The sequence below is a fragment of the Beauveria bassiana genome, assembly GCF_000280675.1.
Source record: "Beauveria bassiana ARSEF 2860 unplaced genomic scaffold BBA_S00084, whole genome shotgun sequence".
Taxonomy (NCBI): Eukaryota; Fungi; Ascomycota; class Sordariomycetes; order Hypocreales; family Cordycipitaceae; genus Beauveria; species Beauveria bassiana.
In genome coordinates, this window is record NW_007930919.1 from 24,468 (window position 1) to 41,543 (window position 17,076).

At 50.3% G+C, this 17,076-nt stretch overlaps 9 protein-coding genes across 9 annotated transcripts; 5 read left to right on the forward strand and 4 right to left on the reverse strand.

Annotated features, from left to right (window-relative positions):
- Positions 1-483: 483 nt before the first annotated feature.
- Positions 484-1,679, forward strand: BBA_10059 (p63 related protein; the record flags this gene model as incomplete). The annotated part of the gene is made up of 3 exons (XM_008605156.1): positions 484-827; positions 932-1,453; positions 1,571-1,679. The coding sequence occupies 3 exons, from the start codon at positions 484-486 to the stop codon at positions 1,677-1,679; spliced, it is 975 nt and encodes a 324-aa protein (XP_008603378.1).
- A 389-nt stretch (positions 1,680-2,068) lies between these two features.
- Positions 2,069-2,608, forward strand: BBA_10060 (uncharacterized protein; the record flags this gene model as incomplete). Its single annotated transcript, XM_008605157.1, has 1 exon — positions 2,069-2,608. One exon carries the CDS (start codon positions 2,069-2,071, stop codon positions 2,606-2,608), a length of 540 nt encoding a protein of 179 aa, XP_008603379.1.
- Positions 2,609-3,276: 668 nt separating this feature from the next.
- On the forward strand, positions 3,277-4,882 carry BBA_10061 (MFS transporter, putative; the record flags this gene model as incomplete). The annotated part of the gene is made up of 4 exons (XM_008605158.1): positions 3,277-3,409; positions 3,473-3,506; positions 3,571-4,280; positions 4,332-4,882. The coding sequence occupies 4 exons, from the start codon at positions 3,277-3,279 to the stop codon at positions 4,880-4,882; spliced, it is 1,428 nt and encodes a 475-aa protein (XP_008603380.1).
- A 208-nt stretch (positions 4,883-5,090) lies between these two features.
- BBA_10062 (uncharacterized protein) lies at positions 5,091-5,723 on the reverse strand (the record flags this gene model as incomplete). The annotated part of the gene is made up of 2 exons (XM_008605159.1): positions 5,091-5,311; positions 5,381-5,723. The coding sequence occupies 2 exons, from the start codon at positions 5,721-5,723 to the stop codon at positions 5,091-5,093; spliced, it is 564 nt and encodes a 187-aa protein (XP_008603381.1).
- Positions 5,724-6,865: 1,142 nt separating this feature from the next.
- Positions 6,866-8,946, reverse strand: BBA_10063 (flavin containing polyamine oxidase, putative; the record flags this gene model as incomplete). The annotated part of the gene is made up of 7 exons (XM_008605160.1): positions 6,866-7,905; positions 8,007-8,259; positions 8,336-8,355; positions 8,435-8,465; positions 8,532-8,669; positions 8,728-8,758; positions 8,822-8,946. The coding sequence occupies 7 exons, from the start codon at positions 8,944-8,946 to the stop codon at positions 6,866-6,868; spliced, it is 1,638 nt and encodes a 545-aa protein (XP_008603382.1).
- Positions 8,947-9,872: 926 nt separating this feature from the next.
- Positions 9,873-12,311, forward strand: BBA_10064 (amino acid permease; the record flags this gene model as incomplete). The annotated part of the gene is made up of 11 exons (XM_008605161.1): positions 9,873-9,958; positions 10,031-10,064; positions 10,413-10,506; positions 10,660-10,724; positions 10,784-10,852; positions 10,911-11,168; positions 11,234-11,266; positions 11,317-11,341; positions 11,392-11,800; positions 11,864-12,090; positions 12,142-12,311. The coding sequence occupies 11 exons, from the start codon at positions 9,873-9,875 to the stop codon at positions 12,309-12,311; spliced, it is 1,470 nt and encodes a 489-aa protein (XP_008603383.1).
- A 289-nt stretch (positions 12,312-12,600) lies between these two features.
- On the reverse strand, positions 12,601-14,028 carry BBA_10065 (adaptor complexes medium subunit family protein; the record flags this gene model as incomplete). Its single annotated transcript, XM_008605162.1, has 2 exons — positions 12,601-13,637; positions 13,692-14,028. The coding sequence occupies 2 exons, from the start codon at positions 14,026-14,028 to the stop codon at positions 12,601-12,603; spliced, it is 1,374 nt and encodes a 457-aa protein (XP_008603384.1).
- Positions 14,029-14,391: 363 nt separating this feature from the next.
- BBA_10066 (uncharacterized protein) lies at positions 14,392-15,864 on the forward strand (the record flags this gene model as incomplete). Its single annotated transcript, XM_008605163.1, has 1 exon — positions 14,392-15,864. The coding sequence occupies one exon, from the start codon at positions 14,392-14,394 to the stop codon at positions 15,862-15,864; it is 1,473 nt and encodes a 490-aa protein (XP_008603385.1).
- Positions 15,865-15,952: 88 nt separating this feature from the next.
- BBA_10067 (DSBA-like thioredoxin domain protein) lies at positions 15,953-16,618 on the reverse strand (the record flags this gene model as incomplete). Its single annotated transcript, XM_008605164.1, has 1 exon — positions 15,953-16,618. One exon carries the CDS (start codon positions 16,616-16,618, stop codon positions 15,953-15,955), a length of 666 nt encoding a protein of 221 aa, XP_008603386.1.
- Positions 16,619-17,076: the final 458 nt, after the last annotated feature.

Sequence of the window (17,076 nt, forward strand, 5' to 3'; positions counted from 1 at the left end):
TCCACTCTCGTTACTTCCTTCCCTCCTCCTCCTCCTCCTCCTCCTCCTCCTCCTCCTCCTCCTCCTCCTCCTCCTCCGCCTCCGCAGCCTTACCTTTGCATTTCACCAGAATGCGCATCGGGGCAGTGCACCATTTAGTGCCTTTTATAACTGAATCACAATCATGTGGCTGAGGCCTACTACGAAAAGGCTGGAGCCCAGCCTGGCCGAGTCTGATGTGCAACCATAGCTTGCACAGCTGTTGACTCTGCTTACCATTATTTGCTTATTGCAGCCCGCAGCCATCCCGACTGAGATGTTCACTAATCGCCCTGTTATGAGCACGTGTACAGCCTCGTCTGGTCTCTCAACTCTTTCGCTCGAGCACCTCGAAGAAGGAGGACCATTGATTTTGCCATTACCCTTTTTCTCCTCCTCCAACCAGACGAATCGCGTACCGGACTTTCCTGTGAGATCCACCAATTTAAACAATTGGGCAAAGCCATGTCGTTGGATTTACTCGGCCCGTTGACGACAACATGGACGGCACCCGCGACGTGCTCGCTGCTGTTTGCCTATCCCGACAGGGTGGGCCACATGATTGCGTATCGCGGCGAGCGCTGTGATGCCACTGCCGGGGCCCGGGACGGTGCCAACTGCTGGCCGCCGCGCAGAGAAGGTATCCCGGACAAGTCGTCTGCCATGCTCGGGTGGGGGTTTTACTCGCCCGGCTTGGTCTGCCCTGACGGGTACACGACGGCCTGCACGGCGATTTTCGGCCAGCGTGCAGACTGGGTGACGCAGTTTCCTCTTGTCGCGGGAGAGACTGCTGTGGGCTGCTGTCCGACGTACGTCTTGTCATTGATCCAAAAGCACAAAATAAGCTTCCCCCCCTCAGCCCCTTTCCTGAATATGATGTATTGACATCTAACCACTTGGGAAATCAAAATAGTGGCTATGAATGCACCAACTGGAATCAATTCGGAAATACCTGCTACGCCACCCCAAAGGAAATGACTATTACAACAGCAGTCTGCGGAGCGGACGGCATTTCTTCTCAGGGAAAGTATGTGTTTCCCGCCACCGTATCTGTTAGAATTTCCGATGGTTCGTCATCCACGATATCGACGTTGTGGGCGCCCATGTTCCAGCTCAACTTTAGACAATCCGACTTGTCATCACACGAGGCCACCTCGTCGGCACCTCGGACCAGCAAGACGCCATCGCCGACGAGTACCTCGTCACAAGCATCGGGACAGGCGGGTGCCACCCCCTCCTCGTCCCTCTCAAAGGGAGCGATTGCCGGCATCGCCGTGGGCTCGGTGGTGGCGGGACTCGTGGTCGGCTCCGCGAGCATCATTGTCATCTTTCGTCACCGTCGTCGTCAAAAGGCCAAGCAGGCGGCAGCGGCGCAGAACTTGTTGCATGAGCAAGCGAAGCCGGAAATGGACGGGCAGGGCCAGAACAGAGCATGGTACGGGCAACAAGCCGAGCCGCAGGAAATGCAGGCATCCTTGCCGCTTTCAGAGCTCCCTGCACATAGATAGTCAGAAGTGGCTATAGCATAATGTAAATAGATTCGTGTCGGTAGCTTGTTTGGTGGTGTGCTATTTCGGCGTGCTGCTGTGGCGACTGGTGCGGCAAACTGGTTGTGCAAAGAGGCTACCGTTGTTGCGAGAACACTTTCGTCAGCCAGTTGAATATAGCAGGAGAATATTTTGGAAGTCGTCAGGGATACGTAAACGCAGAGAGCTATGGTGTTACAGTTCTTTGGCGGCAGACAGGTGTTTGATTTCCGGCTAATCGTAATTCGTGCCGAGGCGCTTAACATTGTTAGCGTAATCATTCTCGCTAGATCACTCATGTTGCTGATTGAAGTCCATCTCCGATGAGAATAGTGTTACCTAGGTAAATCATAGCTCAAGAGAGTATGATGCCATACATTTGTGACAAAATGTAGCCGAGAGATGGTGCATTGTAATAACAGAGGGACGCGGGCCGTGGAGAGGTTATATAAATCAAGCCTCGCCAGTTGTGTTGGCTCAAAAAGTTTACTACTAACAAAACAGTCAATACTACTTTCGACATCATGCCATACTACGAGGTCAATCACTCCCTCCCATTGACGGATGCTCAGCGTCAAAGCCTGGCCCAAGCCATTACGAAGATTCATGCCACGACATTCAATACACCAACCATGTTTGTCAACGTGCGCTTCGTTAAAGAAGTCCTTGCACAGGGCAATCTCTTTATAGCTGGGGTGCGGGAGACCAGGACGTCAAATGTCATCATTTCATATGTGCGCACTTCGGCAGCCCGCACCAAGGCAGATTTCGACCAAGTTGCCAAGGAGTTGGAGGACGCGTGGTACGACGTTGTCGGCAAGGGTGCAAAGACGTCAGAACATCCTTACTTGGTGGAGGATCCAGAGACTAGGCTTCACGCGATTGGAATGCTGCCGATTGTCACGGCACGCGAGGCTGGATTCACGATTCCCGTGGCAGGAGAGGAAGCTGAATGGATTCGTGAGCAGCTTCCCGTGTTTAAACAGCTTGCAGGGCACGGAGAGGCTAGCTTTGTCTCGCTGCTCTCTGAGCTGCAGTCTAAAGCTGGGGCGGAAAAGGTTTGAAAGGTGGCCAATGGATGTTGGAGAGTAAATATGCATCCATCTCAAATGAAAGATTCAAAAAAGAAAAAATGAAAAATGAAAAATAAAAGGAGGCATTTGTTTTGACCACTTCCCCGCAATCGCCAAATTACCCAGTATTTGGCTGCTCGCTGTGGAGCAAGCTTCATCCCACTTCCCCCAGCGTGTGCCCGCTTTGCCCGCCTCTCGGATCAATCCATCAAATTACGTGTTGCTGGTGCTCGTTTACTACAACTGCGCTAGCCGCTTTGACACACAGAACTGTCATGAGCTGCCGACTTCGGCTGTGGCTTGAGTACAGAGTTCCATCAGACGCCTCGCAGCCTCTCCCGAAAGCCAGTTGCCGCCTTGGCGTGGTCAAGTGGCGCCCTTGCTCACCCAGATACAGATTTGGCATTCAAGTCCAAATACTGGCCTAGAATATAGCGACCACGACACTGGGGTATTGAATTGGAGTTTTGCGAGTCGAAGCAACACTGCATCAGATTGTGCTGGGTACGAGCATACTAGGTCTGTGCGCTGTCAATCGTCCGAGACCAGGCAATATCCCCTCAAAGCGCACTTGGGGCGTGAGTATTTCAATTCCTTGCACCAGACAAGTCTAGAGAGTATACTCACAAGGCTTTTGAATTAACAGTTCTCTCTACGACATGTCTGTCAAATCGCACGATGACTTGAGCGTGGCCGAAGCGGCCCCAGTGGCGGACTCGGATGCTGCGGCCCTCGAGCTCAGGGTCGTCAGAAAACTGGACAGGAACTTCCTGTCACTTCTATGGTTTCTCTGTAAGTCCCCTGCATATTCAAGCATCATATTCATTGACGTTGCTAATTATGCCCACATATCAGTCCTTCTTGCTTTCTTGGATCGCTCAAACATTGGGTGCGTTGCAACCGATGCTCTCATCAACTGGTCCTGCTTTGCTAATCTGCCCCCTTGAATGAAGCAATGCACGAGTCGCCGGGATGGACAAGGACTTGTCGCTGAGCAGCGGCCAATACCAGTGGCTCTTGACCATATTCTACATCTTCTACATCATCGCTGAGCCGCTGACCTTTATGTACAAAGTCATATCGCCTCGAACTTGGGTTCCCATTCTTGTTCTGGGCTGGGGCATCGCTGCTACTGCACAAGCCGCAACTCAGTCATTTGCAGGCATGATGGTTTGCCGTGCATTGCTGGCAACTTTTGAGGCTGGCTATGGTCCCGGAACCATCTACTTGCTTTCATTCTTTTACCTTCGTCGGGAAATCGGACTGCGCATCGGTATATTCTTCTCCGCCGCACCGCTCGCCACCTGCTTTGCCGGCGCGTTGGCGTATGCAATCACTTCCGGTCATTCTCACCTGGCCAATTGGAGATTACTCTTTCTCGTCGAAGGAATACCGGTGTTGATCATGTCGGTGGTGACATACTTTGCCATGCCTAGCTCCCCGCATGATGCTTGGTTTCTTGATGAAGATGAAAAGAGAGTGGCGCTGGCGCGAGGGGTTCGGCAAGCAGGCAAGGGGCCTCGTGTGGGTAAATTCAGCTGGGAACAGACTTTTTCGACTTTTCTTGATTTGAAGGCTTGGTTAACGGCGGTCATGTATTTTTCGTGCAACGTTTCCTACGCGTCCCTGCCTGTGTTCCTGCCAACCATTTTGGAGGACTTGGGTACGTCTCGATTTACGCACTATTTGGCTGAGCTTTTCTAATACGTAACAGGATACTCTGGGCTGGATGCGCAAGGATTGTCAGCTCCGCCGTATTTCATATCTTTCCTTGTCACTATTGCCTCCACGTTTATTGCCGATCGCACACAGCAAAGAGGAGTGACGGTCATCACCCTGGCCCTCATTGCCAGTGCAGGATACATTATGCTTGCAGCGGCCAGCAGCAGTTCAGTGCGCTATGGTGGAGTTTACCTTGCGGCAGTTGGTCTCTTTCCGACCATTGCGAATATTTTGCCATGGGTTCTGAGTAATCAAGGCAACGATGAGCGCCGTGGAGCCGGCATCGTGCTGTTGAATCTTGTCGGGCAATGTGGTCCGCTACTGGGGACTCGCTTGTATCCAAAGAGCGAGAGGCCTCATTATACAAAAGGCCACGCAATCTGTGCTGCGTTTATGGGGTTTACTGCACTCTTGGCATTGTGTCTTCGGTTGTTACTGATGTGGGAGAACCGCAAGTTGGCGGAAAAATGTCCGACGGTCGAAGATGCTGAGAATGCAGAAGGTGAGGAGAATTACGGGCCATCTTTTCGCTATGTACTCTAGAACATTTTATACTAGGTAGAAACAGAACTTGACAAATTTATATCCGAGTATTCGACTGCGAACCCCATGCTCAGATCAGGGAAAGTATCTTGAAATAAATAAAAGACACGATAGCTAAGTACAGACAAGTACAGAATAAGTACAGCGAACGATCAATAGATACAAATAAAGCAATAGTATATAGTAACACATTGTGGGTAAAGCAATTTCAGTGCCTTCTTGAGCTGGGCTTCTTGGTTGGGTGCTTCTTGCCCCGACTGCTGTGTTTGGTTCTTCCATGGTCTGAGCCCGAGTCGGAAAGTGCGTTGGAAGACGGCGGTGAAGATACCCACATGTTTGTTCCATCGGAAGAGCTTGATGGGGAGCTTGCACTGTCGTAGGAAGAAGAAGAATTTGCTGACCATGAAGTCGCAAAAGTCCCGTCTGGGCCTTTTATTTTTTTTGCTCCGTTATTAGCGCAAGGGTCTCTATAGTTTGTGGGCAAAAGGTGTAACATACTGAGTCCAGTGCAGTTCTCACAGCAGCCATGATCGCACGTCATTTGAAGCTGACCGCTGGCACGGGAATCAAGTCCAATTTGTTGAGTAGTGAGTTTTTGTGTGCACCAGCCCTGCGTGTTCGGGCCTTGATTGCATTGACAGCACACCCAGCTGCTACCCTTGGTGGAAAACCGGCAATGCTGGAGCGGGCAGGCGGCCTTTGTCGGCTGTGAATCGTTCATGATTGGGTTTCCACAAGGACTGACGGCACCGGTCCCCATATCAAGGTACGCAGAAGGACAATAGTACCAAGATACGCTGGTATGGGCACAGCGATGATGTTTGGGGTGTCCACGGCACATGATGGGTGGTGAGAAGGTTTATTTGAAAAGGGAAAAAGGATGTAGAGAATAAGGCCCTAGGTAGTGTGTAGGTGCGTTATGCTGATTCAAAACAACTTTTCTCGAGTACAAGGCTAGTGGTAAAGGTATGAGAGATGACTTATATACACCCATCTGCGGCTACCCGTGTAGACCCCGTCCATGAAAAGGGTGGTCATATCTGACTGCGATTAGTTTGGTGTAAAAAAGAAAATGTCTAGCTTCTAATAGTCTAGTGATGAAATCAAAAGAAACTTGTTGAGAAAAGATTACTATTCACAGTGTGCATCTATTTTACGACGAAAAATGGGGTGGAATTTTTTTGATGCCGTGAAACGCGACACAGGTCCCAGGAAGCTGGGTCGGAGGTGGCGGCGGCGGACCAAAGGGGTGGGCGGGCGGGCGTCTTGTTTTTTTTTTTGTCCGAGGCGCGCCCCGTTTTGCGCCAACTCTCGGACCCGAAGCAAAAAAAACCAGGGATCTGGGTACCTGGTTGGATTTTTTAGCTCGTACTTTTTTCTACGATGGGCAAATTTTTATGACGCGAGGGGGGTAAAAAAAAAAAATTGTTTCGGATGGAGGAAGAAGCATCGGGTGACGAACAACGAATATGCTCCTTTTGCCGTGTCCAAGTTTGCGAAGATTTTCGGTGCTGGGGCTCTCTTTGTGCATGCGCCTCCCTTGGATTGCCCACTCAGATGCTGGTAAAACTGCGCTGTATCCCCGGGATCCTCGGTCTGTCACGCAACACAACGATAAGGAAAGAATGAAAAAAAAAAATTGTACATGTGCGATCAGGAGCTGCTGTCATTTCCTCCGTTCCGAATGCTTGGGAAAAAAAAGTGTGTGGGAACCCGGGGGGTGGGGGGGGAGCGCGGCGGCTGAGACATCTGTGACAGGTGTGTACACTTGATTCTGCACGCTCTTTTGAACCATTCAACATTCGAGGCCAAAAAAGATACGGATACAGAGGAACGTTTGTTATTACGCTAATCCGTTAAAAAAAAAAGAAAAAAGAAAGTAAAAGAAAGCCACAACTCAAGTCGCAGACGGCCTTGTATCACGCGTATGCTGACACCCCCCTCCCCCCCCCCTCCTTCGGCACTTGACTTGGCCAACTATCATCACTCTGCGTCCTTGGCAGCAGCAGCAGCAGCAGCACTGGAATAGAAGCTGCTCGTCGCCCAGCCATTCAGGACATTGTAGTTTTGCAGCGGCGACGTCCCGTGCAGCTTTTCATAATGCGGACGCGTCTCGCCGCAAAACTGCGTACCATCATTGTACACCTCTACGCACTTATTCTGCATGACCGAGGCAATCTGGTAGCCGGCTTCGCGCCCCTCGAACCAGGCGCCGTGCAGGAAGCCATAGTACTCTGCGCTGGTGGCCTCGCCGGCGAACCAGAGACGGCCGGCGTTGGCGCGCAGGTTCTGGTGCATCTCGAGCGTAGTACCTGCAGGCCAGTTCGAGTAGCTTCCGTAGGCCCACGGGGTCTTGGTCCACCGCGGGTACATGAATGCGGTCGGCTCCGGGACGGTCGTGTCGGGGTACATGTCGCGCAGCACCTGCATGATTTCTGCCTTTGTCTCCTCGTCCGTCTGCTGCTCGACGCGGTACGAGCCGCCCGCCACAACGGTGACGAAGAGGATGTTGGAACCCGGCATGAAGCCCTCGGTCGAGAGCGACTGGAAGACGGGATACCAGCCGCGCCTGGTCGGCGAAGCATACAGGAAATATTGTGTATCCTGCGGCCAAAAGGTTTCGTTGAATTGCATAAAGATTTTGGTGTAGGTGCCCATGGTGAATTTCTGGATCGAGGTGCGCTTCCACTCGGGCAGCTCGGGCGTAAAGGTCACGACGTCGTTTTGAAGCACCCCGACCGAAAAGGTGCAGATGGCGTACGCCGCCGATACGCAGCTACCATCATCACTGTAAATCGTAACGCCATCATCGGAATAGTGAATGTCTGTAATGTGATTGTTTAGGCGAAGTCGAGCATCGTTGTCCTTTAAAAAGGTAGAGGCTTCTTGTCGGATGATGTAGTTGTAGCCGCGCGAGTCGATGACGAGGTTATTCTCATTGCTGAATTGATTCATGGACAGGTTCGTTCCTGCTACACCAAAGATTAAAGACGATTGCTCCGGTGAAACGGCACTCTCCCAATCTGTGTTGCGCCAAAAAAAAAAGAAAAAAAAATTAGTTTAGCAAAGTAAGCCAGTTGGACAAGTCGTCAACAACAACAACACTTGCAAGCTTGTTACTTACCCCAGTTCCACCATTCAACCGCCTGAGCGGCCATGTCGCTGTGTTTGGGGTTCCATCCGGCTAATGCCAGCCCCGCACGGGCTGTCTGATCTTGCAGATTCTCGGCGAGCAGACGTCCCGCATTGGCTGAAGCCTTTTCGTAGGCTTCGTTGTACTCGTCTAGTAGATGCGTATAATCTGAAGGTCCAGTCTCGTTGTAGGTGAGAATCGAGCTGTAGTTGGAAAAGGTGTTTTTGAGTCCGTACTTTTTAGCCTGTAATTAAATGGTGTAAGTGAATGTGGTGTAGGTAGGACTTTTGCAACAACACTCGTCAACTCGTTTGGCTTACAAGGGTCCAAATGGGATTCTCTGATGCATGTCAAGTCAGCTTTGCGTATTTATCTGTAGTTTTTCCTTTTTTTTTTTTGTGGTGTTTCCTGCGACATACCGGGTCCACCAGATTGGCCAAGGCCTTGAATCTAGTTACCATGACAAGTCAGTAAAATATCAGCGACGGCCCGGTAACCAGTATTATCTCGACTCACCCAATTAGCGCCGAGCTCAACAGTATACGGCGAACCGTCTTCCTGTTTGCCAAAAGTTGTATGCTGGGCGCGACCACCAATGTAATCATTGTATTCGAGAATCAGAAAGTCGCTGATTGAATTGTTCGTGAGTGCTTGCTATTCTCGCACTATTAGCGCATTCCGCAAACTGAAAACGGGTTCGAGGTCAGCCTACCGCAGCAGAAATGCCCGCCATGCCACCACCCCTGGGAAAAGTCATTCATTAGTAGGCGTAGGCTACTGTGACGTTTTTGTACAAGGTTTCTCACAAAATAGCAACCGTTGTTTTTGTGCAGATTCCATCACCAGTCGCATTTCTTGCTACAAGACCGGCTGCTGGGATTGCCAGGCTGGCTGCCACTCCGGCCGTAGCAATCTGACGAAGACGGGGCATTTTGAAGTTTCCGAGGCAGTAAAATTGAAATGCTAACTCAGTCTTTTTTTTCGACGCCCAAGACAATCTGATTCCTCCACACCACTTCATATGATTCACCAGGGCTCTACGGATATATAGCTCGGTGACGGTGTCCGCGGGCTGCCAATCCAGCTCCGATTGATGAGAGATTGTTCACAGAATCTGCCCGCGGATCCCGTATTAAATTAGTCGATAGTGCTCAGCTGCAGGCGGGGGGAGATAGATCATGTACACAGAGATGTGGCTGCTCCCAAGGACCGTCGCTCAAAGACCTGCAGCTTATCGGCGGGGCGGCAATTGTCTTATATCACTTTGCCAAGCTGAGACTACTAATAAAGCTATGCTATGCTAGTCATCACTGACTAGTCTACGGAGTACGATGAACTAAAATGTCATATTGGCCTTTAATATATACTCTAAAAAAATATATATGCTTTCGTCGAAACTTTGCACGTGTGCAAGTTTATCAAAGCTTGGCTAGATGCGTGAGAATGGGGCAGCCCATCTGTAGTGTAAGGCGCTGTTTTTTATCAGCCACCCCCAAGAACTAAAGGACGGAACTGGTTTCCTAGGCCGGGATCTATAACTGCCGTCGGCTTTTTCATCATCTCCCAAGAATTCGGTGCGGGCTTTGAGGGGCTCCGCTTCCCGCCCCAAGCCCCCAAGTTTATGCATCCTCTCATCGTCCATGTCGGTAAGGCGCCGGCTTTGACCCCAGATTATTACTACGGAGCCTCGTCCGCCTGCATGTATTGAACGGGGCAAGGCCATCATAAAGAAAAAAACCAAACCCCTCCTCAAAGTAAGCGTGGCCAAACCTTTTCCCATCTCACAGTTCTTTTCATTACTGCTACCTCAAAAAAAGGCAGTGTACTGCAAGCAAATTTATCGGCAAAAGAAACGTCATGCGCAAGTCGAGTATACAGGAAGATGACGCCCAGCTCGCGGCCATGGGCCACAAGGCTGAGCTGAATCGCAATTTCTCCATGCTGTAAATTTTATCCCCCACAGCTCATCATGATTCAGAAAACTGACCAGGGACGGTCACTTGCGAACCATTTAGTTCCATGTTGGGGCTGGCCTTTGCCGTGTTGAATGTGAGTCTGGCATCTTTTTTCCCATGTCATGTTGCTGCACGATATACCCAGTCAATAGAACGATCGATGGGCATGCCTCGTCATCGAAAAGCCCATTTCGACTGACGTGGCACTCGATCACTAGTCCTGGACAGCACTTTCCGCCAGCCTTAGCGTCAGCCTGTCTTCTGGTGGGAGCACCAGTATTGTGTGGGGTGAGTGCTGTACTGAGTAGCCACGTCAACGGAAGCGACTTATATCCTTCTAACTCGGGAAAAACTCTCAAAGGCCTGGTAACTGCGGGTGTCTGCAATCTGTGTATTGCAACATCATTAGCGGAATTTCTGTCTGCATACCCAACGTGCGTAGCTCCCCTCCCCCCCCCTCCTCGCGCAAGTCTCGTATCTGCACTTCCGGCTAACCGCATCTTCTAGCGCTGGTGGCCAATACCATTGGGTCGCAGGTCAGTTACACACACACACACACACACACACACACACACCTTGGGAAAAAACACCCGCAAAAGCACAGTTTCAACTGACACATGCAGCAGCTAGTATGTTGATTCAGATTCGGCAACATCTCTCTCCAGGCGCTAGCTAACAGCTAATTATAGTTTCTTGGCCAGAATGGGTCCCCATTCTGTCATGGGTAACCGGCTGGGTCAACGTCGTAGGATGGGTGAGGATGCCGTCGACTCGACGTGAGAGGCTCTTCGGCCATGCTGACCGTGCTTTTAGGTCGCTCTCGTTGCTACCAACGCACTTTTGTCTAGTCAATTGATCGTGGGTGTCGTGTATGCCAAGTCGGTGAGTCCTTTTTACCCTTGTTACACACTCATGCACGTCTCTGATCTGAATGACGCAGGGCTATCAAGTCACAAATTGGCAGCAATTTCTGGTATACATTGGCTTCACACTCATTGCGTTCCTCCTCAACGCATTTATGAACTCTGTTCTGCCCAGGATATACAAGGGTGCTTTATTTTGGTCACTGGGAGGGTTCGCCGTCGTGTCCATTACAGCACTGGCTTGTGCGTCGCCAAACTATAACTCTGGTAAATTCGTCTTTACCGAGTTTATCAATAAAACAGGATGGCCAGACGGCGTGGCTTGGCTTCTCGGGGTAAGAAGATGGATTTGAAAAAAAAAATTTGAACTTATCCGCGCCATTGACTAACTCTTCTTCAGCTGCTTCAAGGTGGTCTTGGTCTCACAGCTTTTGTAAGTAAATCAAGCCTTAATCGCACATGGGAAGCTAATCGTGTTACAAGGACTCTGTTGCACATATGATTGAGGGTGCGTAAATACCTGATTTGCCTACTCAACTCATACTAAAACAAAGCTAGAAATACCTCAGCCTTCCAAAAAGGGTCCAAGGATCATGGTCGGCTGCATCGGTATTGGCATTTCCACTGGCTCCATCTTCCTCGTCGTCCTACTCTTCGTCGCAGGAGACATTCAGCAAGTCATCGAATCGAGCGCAGGGCCCCTTCTCCAGATCCTGATCAACGCCACCAAAAGCACTGCGGGGGCCATCTGCCTCCTCATGTTTCCGCTGGTCTGTCTGGCCTTTGCCACCATTTCTGTCATGACAACCAGCAGTCGAATGATCTTTGCATTTGCACGAGATGGAGGTCTTCCTGCTTCCAAATTCCTGGCCCGAGTCCATCCGCGCTTGGGCTTGCCTCTGAATGCTCTTTTGTTGACGTCTGTTGTGGTTGCCATTTTCGGCGTCATCAACATTGCGTCTACAAAGTGAGTTGTACCCGGCGTCCGGCTATCAGGTAAACTCACACTGACGTTTCATCCAAATTGTAGCGCATTCAACGCCATCATCTCGGCGGCTGTTGTCACCCTTGACCTCTCGTACGCCATGCCAATCGCCGTCAACTGCCTCCAGGGAAGAAAGACACTTCCTGACCGCGATTGGAAGCTACCAATGTGGCTGGGGTGGACTTGCGACATCATTGCACTGTCATACATCGCCATCACTACCGTTCTTTTTGTTTTCCCTCCCCAACGACACGTTACAGGCAGCAATATGAGTATGTGCGTCTCTGCCAACAGCTGTACACGAGCGCTGACTGTAGCTTCAGATTATTGCATTGTTGCGTTTGCCATTATTCTCGCAATCTCAATTTTTCAATGGATTGTTGATGGGCGTAAAAACTACGCCGGCCCACGAATCGACGCCGCCGTCACAGACGTGGCTGTTCTTCAAAAAGAGGAAGAGGAAACCACACAAACGGTGGAACTTCAATCATAGGCAAGAAATATCTATCCTTCATCTTGATTCAAGGCCAGGTGCTTGCCAGAATATTGAATTGAGTATATATCTTGTCCATGCTGTCGCTGAGAACGTCTCTGAATCAGTGAGACTTCATGTGTAGCATGGGCTTGTGATCCGGCAAGCCTGAAACAGATACAAAGAACCTGCCCTCATGGGCAAAATGCCCGATTGTAGCACAGGCGACAGCCGGGCTTCCGAATGGGGCGTATCTTTATGCTTGTAGAATTGCAGCAGGCATCAAGCCCTCCCTCACTGTGTGTCATTTTTATTTCCGTTCATTAAAATCTGGTTCAAAATTAGAATTTGTCAGCATGAATGAGTTGTGGGCGTACCGTATTTCGTATGAGCCTGCCCGCGTCATGTATCTGACCCATTTGACGCTGGAATAATTACTCTTTTCAAACACCTTCAAGTACCGTACAAGCAAGCCTGAACTTGTAAACATGAGCAAGCTAAAGTTTAGACTCAGAGGCGGCCGACTCCAAGCCCTTTGATTCGTCATGCTCGTGAGTATGGCCTCGGCGCTCAATACGTATTCACTCTGGCCGGTGAAGCGGGCAATCTTCCAAACAATACAGTTTTCGCTTGGCTCATACTTGGCCTTGCCCTGGGTGCATCGTTCTATTATCTTGGCAGTGTTGAGCGGCGTTGGTATGCGGACAATGACATTCGTTGCAAACAGCTTGGGCCCAAAATTGGCCTTGACGCCAATGCTGTATTCTACCTTTGAGCGGCCAATTTCGTTCACGATTGCGTGGACCTTGAAAGGCAAATTGACGTTTTCCGTCGCGCGGTATTTCATGAGCTCAAACTCGCCATCGGGAGGGACAAAACTAATGATTCTGTCGCTGTCAAACTTGCCCAATCGAACGCATTGGTGAAATTGGCAGTCTTCCAAGGTGACACTGCCTGCTGCTGCCTTTGTTGCTTTGGATCCGAGCTTGTTTCCACTCTCTAGAGACTTTAACCCATCACTGTCGAGAAGGAGTCGGTCATTCAGGCCGAATTTGCATTCAGGTGTGCCGGAAAGGTACGCTCGCATGATAATTTGGCCCGTGACGTCGGCTCTCAGGACAGCGCCAGTCGCTGACATGAGCAGATTGACATCTTCGATAACATCGACAAAGGCTTCGTTTTTTCGGTATCGTACGTCGGCTTTGCGCCATGACAAGGCGCCCGTGGCTTGCATCGTAATCTTGGATGTGTCTTCTGGTCGCGACTCGGATTTGACGCCTTCTGTGGTAATGTACATCTTCAGCGTGTCGGTTTCGGTGTTTTGTGGGTAGCCAAAGTCAATTATTTCTAGAGTCGTCAGCTTGTAATGCGGTAATTGCCTCTGCTGCTACTCCTGCTTACCGTCTAATAGTTCGTACACCAAGACAAAGTTGTTCTTGACAGCCTCCTCATCAAACTTGCCAAAGTAGCCTTTGCCTAACTGTATCAAGCGGTACAAAAATTCAAATACCAGCGCAGCATTGGCATTGCTCTTTGTGATTGCCACGAGGTAGATATTCTCGTGCTTGACATGGCTAAATGTTGTGCTGCCAAGTGTCAAGATAGGGGAGCGGACCTGAGCATTCGATATGACTTGGATGCGAAAGACATCCGCGAGGCGCGGTCGGCAGTCATTGCGGAAGGCGCGGAAGATGAGATTTTCACCTTTTTGATTGAATATTAACACGCCAGAGAGCATTTTGATGACGACTGTTAAGTCGGCTAGTCGGCGCAGATTGGTGACGAATCGTGGCGACGACTTCTGAGGGGCATCACCAGGGACAGCTTTCTGCCAAGAGCGAATAATTACCTAGGCAAGGTAGACAGGGCGGTGAGGGACCACGAGGAGGCGCAGCCGCTTCCGCGTTTTCTGGGGCCTACAGCGGGTAGTTGGTCGGTGGATTCAAGTTGATGACTCCCCTGTATTGTAGTTATCAAGCCCTGTATTATAGGGAACAAGCGCTACAGACACACGATACCTGGGTGCTCTTCGTCGTGGCACAATCCAGGGTGTCGTCCTTCTTAATCTGTCCTCTCACCACAATTGTCTACTCAAGGCGCAATGGCGTCAGGCTTTCCTGCGTCCTTTCTCGAACCTTGGCGAAAACGCATCGGCGCGCATGAACAGGAGCAGGCCGATGACTTTCCTGCGTACAATTCAGCCACAATTGATTCTCTCATCACCACCAGCATACCGACAGACCTCTACGTTGGCACTGGACACACCATTTACGAGCGCGCTCTCTTACCAGCCATTCGCAATGCCAAGCATTCGGTTCACTTGGTCACTTGCTTTTGGGCAGACTCTCCTACGGCCAACTCGATCCGCGCCACGCTCTTTGAGCTGGCGGCGTCGCGTGCTAGCCAGAGCGGCCTGCCCACGCTTCACATTACCATTGGCTTCTCTTCTCGCGGACTGTTTCAAAAGCTATTTCATACATCATCGAGAAATGGCTACGTGTATTCGCCCTCTGAATGGAAAGCGCTGAAGCTGCCGGACCAGCAGACACTGCAGAGCGGGTCAATAGAATTGACTGTCAAAACACTCTTTTTCACACCTCTCAGCGTCATGCATCCAAAGTACCTCATTGTAGATGAGGCTGAGGCTTGGGTACCAAGTTGCAATGTCAGTTGGGAGAAGTGGTTCGAGGGCTGCATTCATTTACACGGTGGTGCCGTACAGTCTTTACTCTCCTTTCATGAGCGCGTTTGGGGCTTGGGCACAAGCCAATCTAACATGGCATCGATACATTATCCACAATATCCAGATACAGGAACGGAGCGGCCCGCAACTGGTTCTCGCAGCGGCGATACCAATGCGTCCCTCGTTGCTTCTGTCGATGATATGTCGCCGACGCAGGCAGTGAGGCTAACCCCAGGATCGCCCATCCCGACGATTCTTCTGCCTTCATCTCATCACCGGAATCCTGGTTTCAGCTGGATTCCGTTTCTCAGGAAGCCGAACCCTCCAATGACACCATTAAACGCCGCGCTTCTAACCTTGTTCGCGAACGCGCAAAGCAGCATCGTGTTGATAACACCAAACGTCACATCAAAGCCTGTGATCAAAGCCATAGTCTCCGCACTTGAACGGGGCGTGTCCGTTGAAATCAGAACCAATCAATCTATGATGCTTATCGAGCAGCTCGCCACCTGTGGCACCACCACCAGCCGTTGTATGAACGGATTGATGAAAACGTATACAAGAATGGCCAGCGTTCGTAGTCGCCAAGCCGGAGCTGACCTTGAGGCTCAGCTCCATCCGCTCGGAAAGCTGGAAATATACTACTATCAACATCGTCTCGAGCGAGAGGATCAATCAGACGAGCCCGTTGTGAGCCATTTTAAAATGACAATGGTCGACGACAGCTATCTGCTGCTGGGCTCTGGAAACATGGACAGAGCTAGTTGGTGGACCAGCCAGGAGCTAGGCATACTGTTCTATGTACCTGGGTTCGCCGAGAAACTACTTTGGGAGAAGGTTTTGCGTGTTCGCGGGCGGCGGGCATTCCCTTCAGCCGTTCCAACACGATAACTCCGGGAACGACAACTCACAATGTCTCGTGATTTGATTCGGGAGGTTATTTATTAATAGGTAGGGCTAAAACTATCAATTTTCTTTATTAATTCATTTGCTTGACTCTTTCCAGCAGCGAAATAAAGGCCTCTGCGTCTCTCGCCCCAGACAACTTGAACTTGTCCTGGATAGTAAAGTCAGGAACGCCCTGGACGCTATTTGCCCTCGCCTCCGCAACAGATTTGTCGATTTGGGCACCATACTCGTCACTTTCCACAATGGCCTTTCTGAAATCACCTTCCGGAATGCCTGCCGACTTGGCAATCTCACCGAGGACCTCGTGCATAGTGATGTCCTGCTCTTTCTCAAAGTAGGCCGAGAAAATACCGTCAACGGTTTTTTGCTGAACTTTGCTGCCATGTTTTTTGGCCAATTCAATCAATCGATGAGAGTCGCGCGTGTTGCCGACGTTGCCGCCCCAGCGAAAGTTGATGCCGAGAGGTGCGCCGATAGCTGTGAGCCTCTGGCTGATTTGCTGTCTTTGCACGGCGCCAAATTTCGCGTTGTAAAGTGTCTCCTTGTCCGTGCTCTGGCCGGATCCTCGCGGAAACTCCGGCATGAGTTGGTAGGGAAAAAATTCGACATTGAAGGTGTCCTTGGAATCCGGGTGCTTCTTGTGCCAGAGCTTGATGGCTTGCTCCAGTTGTCGGTGGCCAACAAAGCACCACGGGCACACAGTGTCGGAGACAACTTTGATGTTGAAGGCTGTCATTTTGAATAGATGTTTCAAGATGGGTAACGAAAAGAAAAAAAAGAAAGAAAAAAGATTGAAGATGAAGCTCGAGAAAATATATCGATGCGTCTTGGCACACTTCAAAGCTCATTACTAATAATGATTGCCATACTCCGTCCGCCGCTAGGCGCTGGTAGGTTCTTTTCGGCGGAGACTACCATAGAAGAATTATTAATAATGGCTATCCCGCCATCCCACACGTCATATTTTCTTTTTGTAAGATATCAGCGCCACTCGAGTTTCTACGGTCGCAGCTTAGCTACGCAGCCGCCATTAACTTCCCCACAACCCCTTTTTACAGTCACTCACAAGAAAGGTTTGACTGACACGATCCTATCGAAAGTCTCAACAGATTCAGCCTTCCATGCAGGGGGTACAGACAATTAAAGCTGTTTAATATATGGAAATAACATGTACTATTCTGCCCGCTGGGAATC